This window comes from Labeo rohita, chromosome 17 (assembly GCF_022985175.1).
Source record: "Labeo rohita strain BAU-BD-2019 chromosome 17, IGBB_LRoh.1.0, whole genome shotgun sequence".
NCBI classification, from domain to species: domain Eukaryota; kingdom Metazoa; phylum Chordata; class Actinopteri; order Cypriniformes; family Cyprinidae; genus Labeo; species Labeo rohita.
The window spans coordinates 21,154,862-21,168,592 of NC_066885.1; the positions used below are offsets into that span (position 1 = coordinate 21,154,862).

Here is a 13,731-nt window from a genome sequence, read left to right on the forward strand (position 1 = left end):
GCAAAGCCGGAGGAACAGAGTCCTGAGGTGATGAAGGGCCGACGACCGACCAGGGCGGAGCCGGAAAGACGAGGGAGCCCGGTGGAGCTGGTGGACCGATGGGCGACGATGGAGACGAGGGCGCTGAGAGCCGTGGTGGAGCCGCAGGGTCGGAGGGCCGAGGCGGAGTTCTGGACTCTGAGGCTGGAGGCGGAGATGAGGGATCCTCCAGCCCTGACGCCGATGGAAGCTGGCAGACCCGCGGCGAGCCCACTGCACAGGTAGTGGGCTGAGGGTGAGCAGAGGGGCTGTCAGGGGACAGCGGTGACCAGACAGACAGAAGAGGGGGGGTGGGTGGGAATTCCATACCGACAGGTAGATCATGACAGGTAGGTATATCCGTAGAAAAGTCTATTAAATCTCCAGAGTTAGTTTCCAGAACTTCAGTAAAGAAGTCAATCAAGTCCCCAGAGTTCAGTTCAAGCTCACCCCCAGCGGTGGTGCAGTGGGCAGGGCTCTCCATAGCCCTCTCTTGCTCCACGCAGCACTCCACCTTTACGGTAGTTTTAGCCGGCTCTCGCACCTGGTCGGACGTGTTGGGCTCTGGCTCTGTGGCGATCCTTTGCTCTGTCGCTCGTGGCTCGTCATCCGCGGTGGGCTCGGGCTCATACTCCGCGTGTCGGGGTGATGGTTGGCTGGGCTCTGGGTCTTGAGTGGGGCTGACGTCCTTCTCGACGATGCCGACAGTCCATGACGATCTACAGGACGCCAGCACCCACTCGATGTAATCGGCGATGCTCTCTCGAGGACCCTCCCCGGACAGCTGCGCCTTGATGGTGGGGTTCAATCCCACCCGATAGAACGTGCACAAGCAGCTGTCCGGGTAGTGTGTGTGTGGCACGAGGTGCATAAAGTCTCTGGTGTGGTCCTCGAGAGAGCGATTCCCCTGCTCCAGGATGATGATCTGAACGGCAGGATCCATGAAGAAAAATCAAAAACAAAACACTGAGAAAAAGGACGAAAAAATAAACGTAGGGGAATCACGCCGGGTAAACTGTTTTGGTCGGTCTTTCTGTTACGAGGTTGCTGCGTGCTGGATGGAACGAGACGAGAGACGAGATAACAAGCAACAATATATTTAATATAAACTTCTGGTAGCATAAGCTGGAACAGGCAGGAACACAGAGCGATAATCCACACACGTAGAACAAACAAACATTAAAGACCGACAAGGGGCTAAAGACAAAGACAGACTTATAAAGGGTAACTAATAATGACAGACAGGTGAACCAAATAATGCTAACAAGGACAAAACCAAATCAGACAGATCAACGGGGGGAGACAATGGGAGAAACCAATAAAACAAACAGACAGAACTGTAACACTACCCAGCTATAATGCATTCATTGTATACGTTTTTACATTGTACTTACATTTAAAATATCTTTCTATAAGTACATCTGTAATTAATTATTGTAGTTACGTTTTTAATTACTTATTTATTTTAGGGCTGGCAAAAGATTAATCGCGATTAATCGGATACAAAATAAAAGTTTGCCTAATATATGTGTGTGTCCTGTGTGTAATTATTATGCATATATAAATACAAGCACATTCATGTATATATTTAAGAAATATTTACAAGTATATGTATTTATTGTGATTTTTATAGAATTTATATTTTATATAAATAAAAATATTTTGTACATATTTCTCTTAAATATATACATTAATTTGTATGTATTCATATATACACAATAATTACACACAACACACACACATATATTAGGCAAACTCAAACTTTTATTTTTATTAATCGCGATTAATCGTTTGTCAGCCCTAATTTATTTGAATAATTGTTTAAGACACTCAATATAATTTGGGACCATAAAATGGTAATAGCTATTTGATATTATAATTTTTTTAAACACAAATCATTGGCCTAAAACAATGCAGTAAACTATCATGAAATTACAGGAATATTATTTAAACATGTTAGCTATAAATACTATGTAATATATTATACATTTTTGTGAGTAGTTTTTTTAGGACCCTGAATGAGTAGCTTTAGGACCCTGCAGATCCCCACTATAAAACACGTGGAGATTCAAGCCGCACTCTTCCAAAGAATCAACACTTCACCAAAGAACGAGACCAAACCGCTTCTGCCCGTAGCTGTCCGTGTGCTCTTTGCTTTTGTTTACACTCTGCATGTGTGACACGGGACAGTGTGAACACAATAGAGACCCTAAGATTTAAGCAGTACTGGCTTTGTAAAGTTTTCCTGACAGCTCTGTAGATCACCCTGCCCTATCTCCCCTGTGGATTTAATCGTATTGCAGGAAGTCCCTCACATCCTCTCTGCTTGCGGTGTGTGTGTGCTTGTGTTTCTGTGTCACTATATTATGAAGATCTCATCATAAGGAGCCGGGCATCATGAGGATCTACCGGCGCATGGAGAACTGGTGCCTCATGAGCGGACTCCGCGCTTTTGTGCTGCTGATAGTGGGACTGACAGGGGACATCGCCGCTCATCAATCACCCGACGGTAAGTGACACGTCATATTATTATTGCTTACATTTCTATACACTAAAACTAATATAGAAATGCATTTACTGTAAAGTTCACTGTTATTAAATGCGCTCGCCGGGGCAGCAGACCTTTGTGCGTTACCTACCCCTATAAAGAGTGCATATATCTCAAAGACTTTAGGGATGTACCTTTGAGGGTATTACCCTAGTGACAAGCTGGTGAACTCCTTAAAGTTATTATTTTTAATAATATTGCTAAAAAGTGAAATATGTGGAAATTAACACAAATTTAAAGTAGTATACAGTTAAACAATAACAACAGTAGTGGCGAGTTACAGGTCAAATACTTTATTTTAAAAACATGAAAGAGTTTGGCAGCTGTTTGAAAACATTTCTTGACTTAAGTTGGTTTGTGAACAGAACACATGAATAAAACAAGAGGAGAGTTGTTGAATGAGATAAATAGGAAACCTTGTGTGCATGAGGATGAACAACAATAGCAGGAAAGAGCAGAGATGCACATTTACTTGTGGCTTTAGGAGATACATTCAGCAGTGACAATTTAAATACAATGTGACTTCTGGATGTCCTGTCTGTGTATATAAATAAGATTAAGGGCATTTAGAAAAGGCTTGCGTTGGATACTCCGAGATGTACACAAAGATAAGCGTAGTGCCTAGTGACAAGCTGAACCTGCAATGAAATATTAATGATATAATATTTAAAAATTTAAGCAATGTTTTTAATGTAATATTTAATAATGCAATATTTTTAAAACAGCCACTAGGTGAAAATATCTGGTTCCTTTTGCATAATTTCTTATTTCTTTCCTTATATCCCTACTTAAATGCACTTGACAGTTATTCATGTTACAGTCAAATATATTACAAGTGAAAATCAGCTGTGTGGAAATTGATATGCATTTATTAATCAACAATGTGCTTGTCAGTATGACACAGTTTTATTAGGTCAGTGGGATTAGGTTTTAAATAGGCTTTATTTTTGGCACGTACATGTGGTGCATTTATGATTGACATAAACTGTGTGTATTAATCATTAGGTTAGTCAGGGTCAAATCTTCTCTTTCACCTGCAAATTTCACCGTTTAATTCATCAGATTGTATTGTTTCTACACATCTGTTCCACACGTCTCAGACGGTCTCCTCCTCATCTCTCTCTTTCAGAAGAGAGCACACATGCTCTTCTAAGCTGGTTCGGAAAGATTGTAATTACAGCAAAGGCAGGATGATAATACATCTTTGAGCTGTGATTGCAGGGGACTCTTGAAACTCTCAGTTTGATCACAGCAAATGAAACAGAATGCAAACAAAAAGAACCTGTGAACAGTATGCAATTTGTGTGCATGAAAGCCGTTTAGCCACTGAGGGGCGCTGTCTTGGACACGTTTTGAGGGCAGTACTTTATGCTTATTTCCAGACACCTTTAAGTATGCGTGTGTGTGTATGTGTCTCATATTTCCTCTTGTTAGCACCTCATTCCCAGTGCTGACAAGTTCCTGAAGTTAGCAGGGCTGACATGGTTTCACAGTATCACACATGACAGCGAAAAGTACCTAGAGCCATTAAAATGCAATTTGAGTCTATCCATCCATGGCTAATTTGTTTCTTGTGCTCTCAGACTGTTTATGTGTGTGTGTTTATAATATGTTCATCCATGGCTGAAATCCTTATAATCTGGTGGAGTGGGTGGAACTGCTGATCCAGTGTTCCGAAATTCTAATCGTAATCCCAACTGTTTGAATTCTGTATCCGATTTGATGGCTACTAATCATTTAAAGTTGTTTTGCATGGGCAGAATTCAGTAAATCTCTTGCACAAGGCATTTTAGTGCAAAAACCTCTTAAATAAGATGTTTACATGTACTTTTTTATTGATTATGGAAGCACTTAAGATATCATAATCAGGCATACAGTGGCATGCAAAAGTTTGGGAACCCCTTGCAGAATCTGTGAAAATATACATTTTTTTAAACAAAATAAGAGAGATCATACAAAACGCATGTTATTTTTTTAGTACTGTCCTGAGTAAACTGAGCACTGCTTCAGAAAAATCCTCCATGTCCTGCAGATTCTTTGGTTTTCTTGCATCTTTTGCATATTTGAACCCTTTCTAGAAGTGCCTGTATGATTTTGGGATCCATCTTTTCACACTGAGGACAATTGAGGAACTCAAACACTTTTAAAAAAGGTTAAAACATTTGCTGATGCTTCAGAAGGAAGCACAATGCATTAAGAGCTGGGGGGTGAAAACGTTTTGAGTTTGAATGTCAAGGAAAATTGTACTTAATTTGTCTTCCGGGAAACATGCAAGTATCTTCTGTTGCTTCTGAAGGGCAGTACTAAATGGGGGAAAAAAATTGAAAAATGTGGACATCTTTTGGACATTTGAACGCAGGCACTGTCTTTATGAATGAATTATTGAAAGTGAGTGGTGTACTTGAGTTAAAACAGCAATTTTACTTTATTATTGTGGATGATACATGTGTCAGTGTATCACTGATACACACTCTAGTAGTCAAGCACATTTTTGGCATTTTAAAGAGTCTATTCAGGTGTTTGGATTACAGTGATGCTTCATTGCTATACCATTTCAGTGCACCAGATCTGCAGCATCCCCCACAACCCAGTGCTCAGATCCGCAAAAATGCATTCAGTGTTTTTGAGGCACGTTTGTGCTGTTTTGCATAAATGTGCATGATTTTCATAATCCCTTCTGTGAATCATATGCTAAAACAAGACGGCATGTGGAAGTAAAAGGCGCTGTCGGTGGGTGCAATTCATTCTCAAGTCGCAGTCGAATAGGCATGCAAAATTTCTACTGACACCACAATGATCATAATGCAATGTCTCACTTTGTGACATCTTTTTTAAAATAATACATATAATTAGAGGTCGACCGATATTGGATTTTACCGATACTGATAACTAGGTTGGACCACACTAGCCGATACCAATTAATCGAACGATAGTTTTTAAAATGGATACTGAACAGAAAATAAATAGTGCTCTACTATTTAAAAAAAAGTACCCTACTAAATCATACTTTGTAAATGAATAAAAATATTAATGTTAATTACATATTGATCGTTACAGTTAGTTCATTGTTCATTAATGTTAACAAAAGGAACTACAATTTTTTTAAAATATATCAGTAAATGTTGAAATTAACACACTCTAACAAGGAACAATACTTCTATTCTACAGCTTTTATCAATCTTAATGTTACAAATAGACTCATATTGTAAAGTGTTACCATTACATCAACAATCAAGCTAAAGATGGCCATCTTTAAATATCTACACAAAGGCCACAGTTTTATAATTGCATACATATGGATATTGTGTACTTTCACAATTTAACTGCTTCTATTCTAGAACATTTGTGGTTATCTAATCAAAATATAAAAATATGTTAGTCACACAATGGCAGAAGTGCAGCACCGCTTCTAGAAATCCGCCTTTGAAGTGTCCCACTCTGTGCAGCGCAGTGTCACGTGTCTCCTGCTTTATAACAAAAACTATAGGGACTTTGATGTATAATGACGACCTTCTCAGCCGCTCCAGCAACGGACCCAACCCGAAAAAAACTATTGGTATGGATTTTTGCAGATAACCGATAGTTCCAGTCAACTATTGTTGCCGATTAATCAGCAAAACCGATACATCCGTCAACTTCTACATATAATTCATTGGAAATGTAAAAATATACAGTCTACTCCATTTTACTGCAATGCTGCAATCCTGAAGAGTTAAAGCGATAGATCATCCAAAAATGAGAATTCTGTTAGTAAGTACTCACCCTCATCACACTCACAAATTAAGATATTTCAGATGAAATCCGAGAGCTTTCTGACCCTGCATAGACAGCAATGCAACTACCACATTCAAGGCCCAGAAGAAGAATGACACGGAATTGTTGAATAAAGTCATTATTTTTGTTTCTTTGCTCACAAAAAGTATTTTTGTAACTTCATAAGATTAAGGTTAAAGCACTGATGTCACTTGGACTATTTTAACGATGTCCTTACTACCTTTCTGAACCTTGAACGTGTCAAGCTATGTTTCCATCACCCTGTATTTATGCGCATTTTGAAGTATCGCATCAAAAACGAGTGATGGAAACACCAAAATTAAAAAAAAAAAATCCCTTAATTTGCAAAAACGTTTTTACGCTCACTTGAGGTGGTTTTTGAATTGTGCGAAAAACGGTTAATGTGAATAATGGGAGATGGAATGCATTTTGCGAATTAATGCGTCCACATGCACCAAAAAAGGCATGTGACTGCGTTATGAGACCGGATAACTTGACTAACTAGCTTGACTAACTTTACTGATCTCATTGCACAGCATCTGAAATGTTATGGTCATTCTAAGATGCCTGAGCAAAGTCTGCCGTCAAAGTACTGTATTAAAAAACTGTATTACAAGACTGCATTCTCAAACAGCTGGCATCTGCCTCCGAAAGCAATGACCGCATGTATTGTTTCATCCGCTCTCTTTAAATCACAAGTTATTTATTATAGGTGAAAATTATTATATTCAATGGCTTCTCCTACTTTTCTTAGTGATATTTAGTGCCAGTTTATCAGGAAGTGACGATTTTATTCTGTTTGACTCATTGGATGGAAACAGTGCTTATTCGCAAATGTTTTAAGCGATATTCCAGTATTGCGCACAAAATAAATTCGTAACTTTGATTGGGAAAACTTGGCTTGAGTTGTGTTGCTGTCTATGCAGGGTCAGAAAGCTATCAAATTTCATCAGAAATATCTCAGTTTGTGTTCTGAAGATGAATGTCTTACAGGTTAGGAGTGACACGATGGTGAGTAATTAATGACGGAATTTTCATTTTGGGGGGAACTTTTCCTTTAAAGTTTGCAATTTTTTAATTCAGGTAAGAAGTCACTGCGTGACGTTTCAGTCTTCTTTTGGTTACACATCTTCACATTTGTATGAATGAAAGTCAGTGGAATGAAAAGTGTAGTTTGTGACCAGCCTTAGTAAACTCTGACAGAGAAAGAGGAACGTCCCAACAAACATGAGACGTCCACCCGACGTGCAGATCATGTCTATATTCCGACAAAGACGTTGAAATGACGTCGTTTGGACGTACAGTGCTCAGTGGGGTATTGATAAAATAGTGATAAATTTGGTGGGGATTTCCATTTAAATCTACAATTCTCTTCCTGTGTAAGCTTGTTTTTCATGTGACAAAGAGATAGAGACACTCATGTAGAGTTTTTCGGATAATGCTTACTGTTGAAGGGAGGGGTGACGTGATCATCAAACTCTGACACAGTTTTACCGCACCCTTTTGAGCTGGACCGTGTGTGTTTATGTGTTTCTTTTTAAAGGATTCAGGTCTGTCCCAGTTATGTGCATCACCTCACTGTGGCTTTGGCCTCCGTGACCAATTCATTCTCCATGGGAGGGGTCTGGTTTTACCTCCTGGAGAGTGACACACTAACAAGCCTGTCATCCAAATTTACAGGATGATCAAATATCTCTTCTGAATTAATGTAAGGCAGATGCTTTCAGTCTTGCATTCTTCTTTCGGTTAGGAGCTGTGCTAAGACCGCTTTCACTGTTTCTGAAACAGTTTTGACATGTTGAACAGACCCCTGTTGTTCTCTGCATTGATCCAAAGCTCAATGCCACACACACACTCTCATTCACTGATTGGCAGAAACACCTAGTTATTGATTCTGGCTCAGACAATAGGGATCAGTTTGTGCTGTCAGGTGGTGCAGGTCTAAGCTCTTTGCGCTCATTAGTCTTTCTCTGTCATTGTGTGTGTCGTTTTCTCTAAGTGTGCAAACATACCTAAATGTCGGACATATTAGACATCTAAGCTGTCTTTGAAATTTGGTTTATGTATGTGTGTGTTGCATTTGTGGAGAACTGCATTCAGGGATATATTTAGTTGATACAAAATGTACTTTACATTGTAATCTATTTGATTCCTCATTAAATGTGAAGAATATACAGTGTGAGGATTTTTTTTCCCGTATATGCAGGCTAAATTAAAAACATACAGCAGTTTCAGTGTTCATTTTCCAAATTCAAGTGTGAATGACTTGACTTGACTAACTGAATTAGTTAACAAGTGAACATGTTTACTTGCACAAGAATATTGCCATATGAGTCAGAATTTGGTCATATTTTGATTATTTATGAATCATGCAGACAGTGTGTTTTTAATATCTAATACCAGAATTATTTGTGCATGCATGTCTATAAGAAATTAAACCTTTGTCCTATGAGATTATAAAAAACAGCTTTAATATTTCAAGAACACATTTTGGGGGCAAGGAGGAGAGATATTTACGACCCTTAAAAAAATGAATAAACCTTTTTTTATTCAAAGTATGATCATCATATTATGGAAACCCATTTCTTCCACTGAATAAAAATAAAAAAGGGAATTGCGACTTTTTATCTCCCAATTCTTTTTTCTCAGAATTGCATAATATAAACTAGCAATTCTGACTTTGTTTCTCGCAATTGTTGGTTTTTTTTTTTTTTTTTTTTTTTAATTAAGATTTATTTTTGGCATTTTGCCTTTATTATGACAGGCCAAATCAGAAGTGACAGGAAGCAAATTAGGAGAGAGATATGGAGGCTGGTTGGGAAAGGTCCTCGAGTCGAGATTCGAACACGGGACACCCAGAGCACAACGGCGCTGTATGTTGGCACGCTGCCCACAAGGCTATCGATGCTGACAGTTTCTTGCAATTGTGAGTTTAAATCTTGCAATTCTGAATTTTCTCAAAATTGCAGGATATAAACTCATAATCGTGAGTTAAGTGCAGTTTTGAGGGGGAAAAAGAACTGATATGATTCTGATTCCTCAGAATTGTGAGTTTATACATCACAATTATGACTAAAAACTTGCAATTGCGTGTTATAAAGTCACAATTCTAAGAAAAAAAAGCCAGAATCGCAAGTTTGTATCACACAATTCTAAGAAAAAAGATGTAAACTCGCAATTGTGAGAAAAAAAAGTCAGAACTGTGAGACAAAAAAAGTTGAATTACCTTTTTTAATTTTTAATTAATGGCGGAAACGGTCTTTCATACCATATTAACATTCCAATACCTGTAGGTTTTTTAAATTAAAGGTTTAATGTTTAATTATTGAATTTATCTGTTTGTTAGGGGTGTAACAGTACACATATTCGTACGGCAAAATATTGGGTGTCTTTTGCTTCAGTACTCGTTTGTATGCGACAAATACAGCGTTGTGGCCTTTTAACCAGTTAAACCACCATGAATTGCTATAAACTCTGTTTTGTTAACTTCGATAAGAAACAAAGTCTCATCTTTCAAATTCTGTCCGTTTTATGAGGAAATTCAAACAATAAATGCTGTTTTGGTACTCTTTGAGACTCTTTGTGGCTCGGCGATGCATAGGTGCCTCAGTTCAAGCGTAGTGTGAGAAAATGTGATCATCTCTTCCTCTTTACTGGTAGTTACAGCATGAAAAAACATGAATTAACATCCGAAGGTATGATGAAAGATCTTGTGTAATTGCTCAATTAGTGTTTTAACCATATCTACCTATATCTGTTTGCCTGCTTGTTTGTTTGTTTTTCCTCCTATCTTGAATTTTTTTAAAAAAAATGAATGTTATATTACAAGTATTATTCAAATGTGGCTATGAATCCAGTAGTATTTAATTTATTATAATAGAAAACCAGTTTTTCACATTTATATGTGTGTCCCAGGATAAATGTTTTTTGAAGAGTAAGATGAACAGCAGGAGTCCTTAAGGGTCACTGTTTAAAGAGGTTAATACCCTAAGATGCCACTCATAGTTAGCCTCAACCATTTAAGACGTCGATCTTCCAAACTCCCATTTCTTTCGCCATCAGAGAGCTTCAAAATCATAATCTGTAGCTGCACATCAATACCAGTGAGTTTAGAGACTGAGAGAATGACAGACAGAGCCAGAGAGAGATTATTATAGCAAGGTCATAAAGTCTATAGATTCTCTCAGTCAGTAATCTCTCTTCATTCACACCATCACCACCCGCATTAGCCATTTACCAACACACTCACTCTCTCCATCTGACACACACACTCTTAATCTCCAGCTCACTATCGCGCTTTCCTCTTTCAATCTCTCACCTCTCGTCCCGTTTCGGCAGCTGACTCTCAGAATGCTGACGGTGCTTTTTCAGGCTGTTAGGAGAGAACTAATGTATTCAAGTCATCCACTCAGAAACCTGAAGACGTTGCAAACAAGAAACTTATCATTAACTTGTCTGCCTAGTGGTAGAAGAAAGTCCTCATTACTGATTCTGAGTTTGAGATACTTTGGAAGTGACTGGTGAGCGGTTTTCGTGAGCTGGAAAGCAATTTAGTAAGACTGAACTGTGCCCGCTGATCACGGTGTATTCATTAAGTGATTGGTTTTGCTAAAGGAATTATGCAAATCTGGTCATTTGCATAAATTACGGTTTTAAATAAAGAAACATATTATAAGTAAGTACATAAGCAAGAACATTTGGTCAACATGTTCATTAAAACACACTTAACATGCACTTGTACTGGTTTGGCGATGACAAACTGTTGAAGTATCATTTTCATTTTTTGAAACTTCATTTTAAATAGATATTTTGAGCAGGAGGATGGAGTGTGTCAAATATAAGTCAGAACTTCTTGATACAGTCGACATAAAATCAAAACTGAAGTCAAGTTCTTAGAAACACATCACAATACTGAAGTAAGATTGGTTGTCATTTATGCTTTACAAAGTAAGTAGTTTTGTACTTTTTGTAGAAATTTGAATGTGTACTGGAAAAAGTTAACTCAAAGATGTTTATTTTTTTAAAAGAAAGTGGCACTGCCACTCCTCTGTGATCAAATCTGAGTGGAACATGTGTGAATAATCATTCCAGTCAGTTTCCTAGAATTTCACGTAAAGCTTTTTTTAGACAAAGAATACAGTAAAAATCTCTCACGTTGGATTCATTTACACCATTACAAACATGTGCAGCGGCTCTTACACATGTAATTAAAATTCCCACATAAAAGCTGCTAAACATCTTGGACTTTTCCTTTGTGGTCTGTTTAAAAAAAATAAATTGGGCCTTGTATCAATAAAGAGAATATAACCGAAAATGCTAAACAAATAATTACTGAGCGGCAGCAGCATCTAATTTATGCATTTATGCTATGTTTTTTTATTATCGTACCGCAGATCTTTGCTTAATTCCCTCTCTTTGGCCCCAAAACCTATCCAACAGAACATCTATAAAGCAATAAAGCTTCATTAGATGGTGTACTGATGAATTGTTTGGCCTGCTGCTGTCAGTGCTGTATTTAGTTACAAGCCTCAATGGAATTTCATTATGTTCAATAAAACATATCCGTACGTGCATGCGCATATGTGCACATACGCATTCTCTGGGGTTTCACGTTGACACTAAACTAATAAATCTGGTCAAGTCATCAGGCCTTGCTTCAGATAGCTTGAACGTGACATGGGCGTGAAGGGAAGGAGAAAAAAGAAGGAAAAACAAGCAGGAGGTACACACAGCCGCATTCCAAAGGTAATGCTAAAGCTACACACAGTTAGGACGGCAAAGTATGAATTTTGTGACCTTATGGAATAGGAAAGTGTCCACTGATTTCAATATTTCAGCAGAAAAAGCATACTGTCTGCATCAAGGATTTACGTGTGTAGAGTGAAACAATGACCGCCCACTTCTTCAGTCTTGGTTCAGGAAGTATTTTTCCTGTTAGTTTCCTCCCCCAAGATGAATGGCAACACCTCAGACTTTGTTTTGAAGCAAAAATGTATTTGAACATAGGAGAAAAGCAAAACTATTGATGTACATTCATTATAGGTATAAAAACTGAATGTTTGTTGAAAAATAGTCAAATAAGTTCTGTCATAACAAGTCTAGGAAGACTTTAGCATGGAAAGGGATATGACAGTGTTAATATATTTAGTGTTGATGGAATAGACCTGCTACGCTGCTGAATGGACTACTTGCGTAACTACTTCTGCGTTTTACTATGGCTCGGTTAGCATTCAACGCATCTACATACAGACAGTTTCTAATGAGAACGCAGACTATTACTGCATGTTAGAGCAGGCATTTCTTTAAAAAAACAATTTATCATATTCTCTGCATTAACATGAATTATCTTCAACCTGCTGAAATGTTACTATAAATATATTTCCTTTTAGTATGTGCATTCTGTATAATAAATAAATATATTTCCCCACTAACATGCCGCAGTCTCATGACCAGTATTTTTCTTTTACTGATCATATTTCATACCTGTTGAATGTACAGTTTTAAATGAGTTTGACTGATAAACAGCCTTACGAAAATTAACCATGGTTTTACTATAATAAAAGTGCCATGTTTTTTCAGTTTTTACATTTGTATAACAACAGTTTTATTACAAATAGCCTACCATTGTTAAACTATGGTCAGTGTAGTAAAACCCGAGTTAATTTGTGATTATATAATTTAACTTCAATTGCAATTTTTGGTTTTATTTGTAGTAAAACCATGGCTAATTTGTTTGTATGCATTGGTGCTCTTATTCTGAGCCCCTACTGCTTATTCCATTGTTTAAAATGGCTGAATGAATGTGCGGTAACTGCCTTATTTAACAATGTTAAACATTTAAATAATTTTTAACAGTAACACGTTGACAGTGCGACGACTCTGAATATTCATATTTTGGCATTAGGCTACATACAGAGATACATATTTAATACAGATAAATAAAAGTTCATTATGATCTTATTCATCAGATCTCACAAACACCGCAGCATCGCGATTAGGCCAGTGTAGATCACTGACACCCTGTGGTGAAACAATCACGTATGATAATCAGCCACTGCTTTCTCAGATTGGTTTATGTTGGATTAAATCTTCACTTTCCGTTGAGTTTGGAAAATTCTGTTAAAGGGGTCATCTGATGCCCATTTTCCACAAGTTGATATGATTCTTTAGGGTCTTAATGAAAAGTCTATAGTATACTTTGGTTAAAAATTCTCAATGGTTGAGTAAAACAACACCCTTTTTACCTTAAATGAGCTCTGCAAAAATCATCCCATTCTGAGGGATTGTTCCTTTAAATGCAGATGAGCTCTGCTCGCCCCGCCCCTCTCTACTCTCTGTGGAGTGACGAGCCTGTTTACTTTAGCTGCGTTTTGCCGCTAAACTTGCTACCT

At 37.8% G+C, this 13,731-nt stretch overlaps 1 protein-coding gene across 2 annotated transcripts in view; it reads left to right on the forward strand.

The window, feature by feature from the left end:
• The first annotated feature begins 2,116 nt into the window (after positions 1 to 2,116).
• Positions 2,117 to 13,731, forward strand: part of adam12b (ADAM metallopeptidase domain 12b) — a 120,578-nt gene continuing 108,963 nt past the window's right edge. For both annotated transcript variants that reach the window (XM_051133660.1, XM_051133661.1), the window contains exon 1: positions 2,117 to 2,527. In XM_051133660.1, coding sequence (XP_050989617.1) covers positions 2,416 to 2,527 — 112 coding nt within the window. In that variant the 5' untranslated portion in view covers positions 2,117 to 2,415. The remainder of the gene's footprint in view (positions 2,528 to 13,731) is intronic.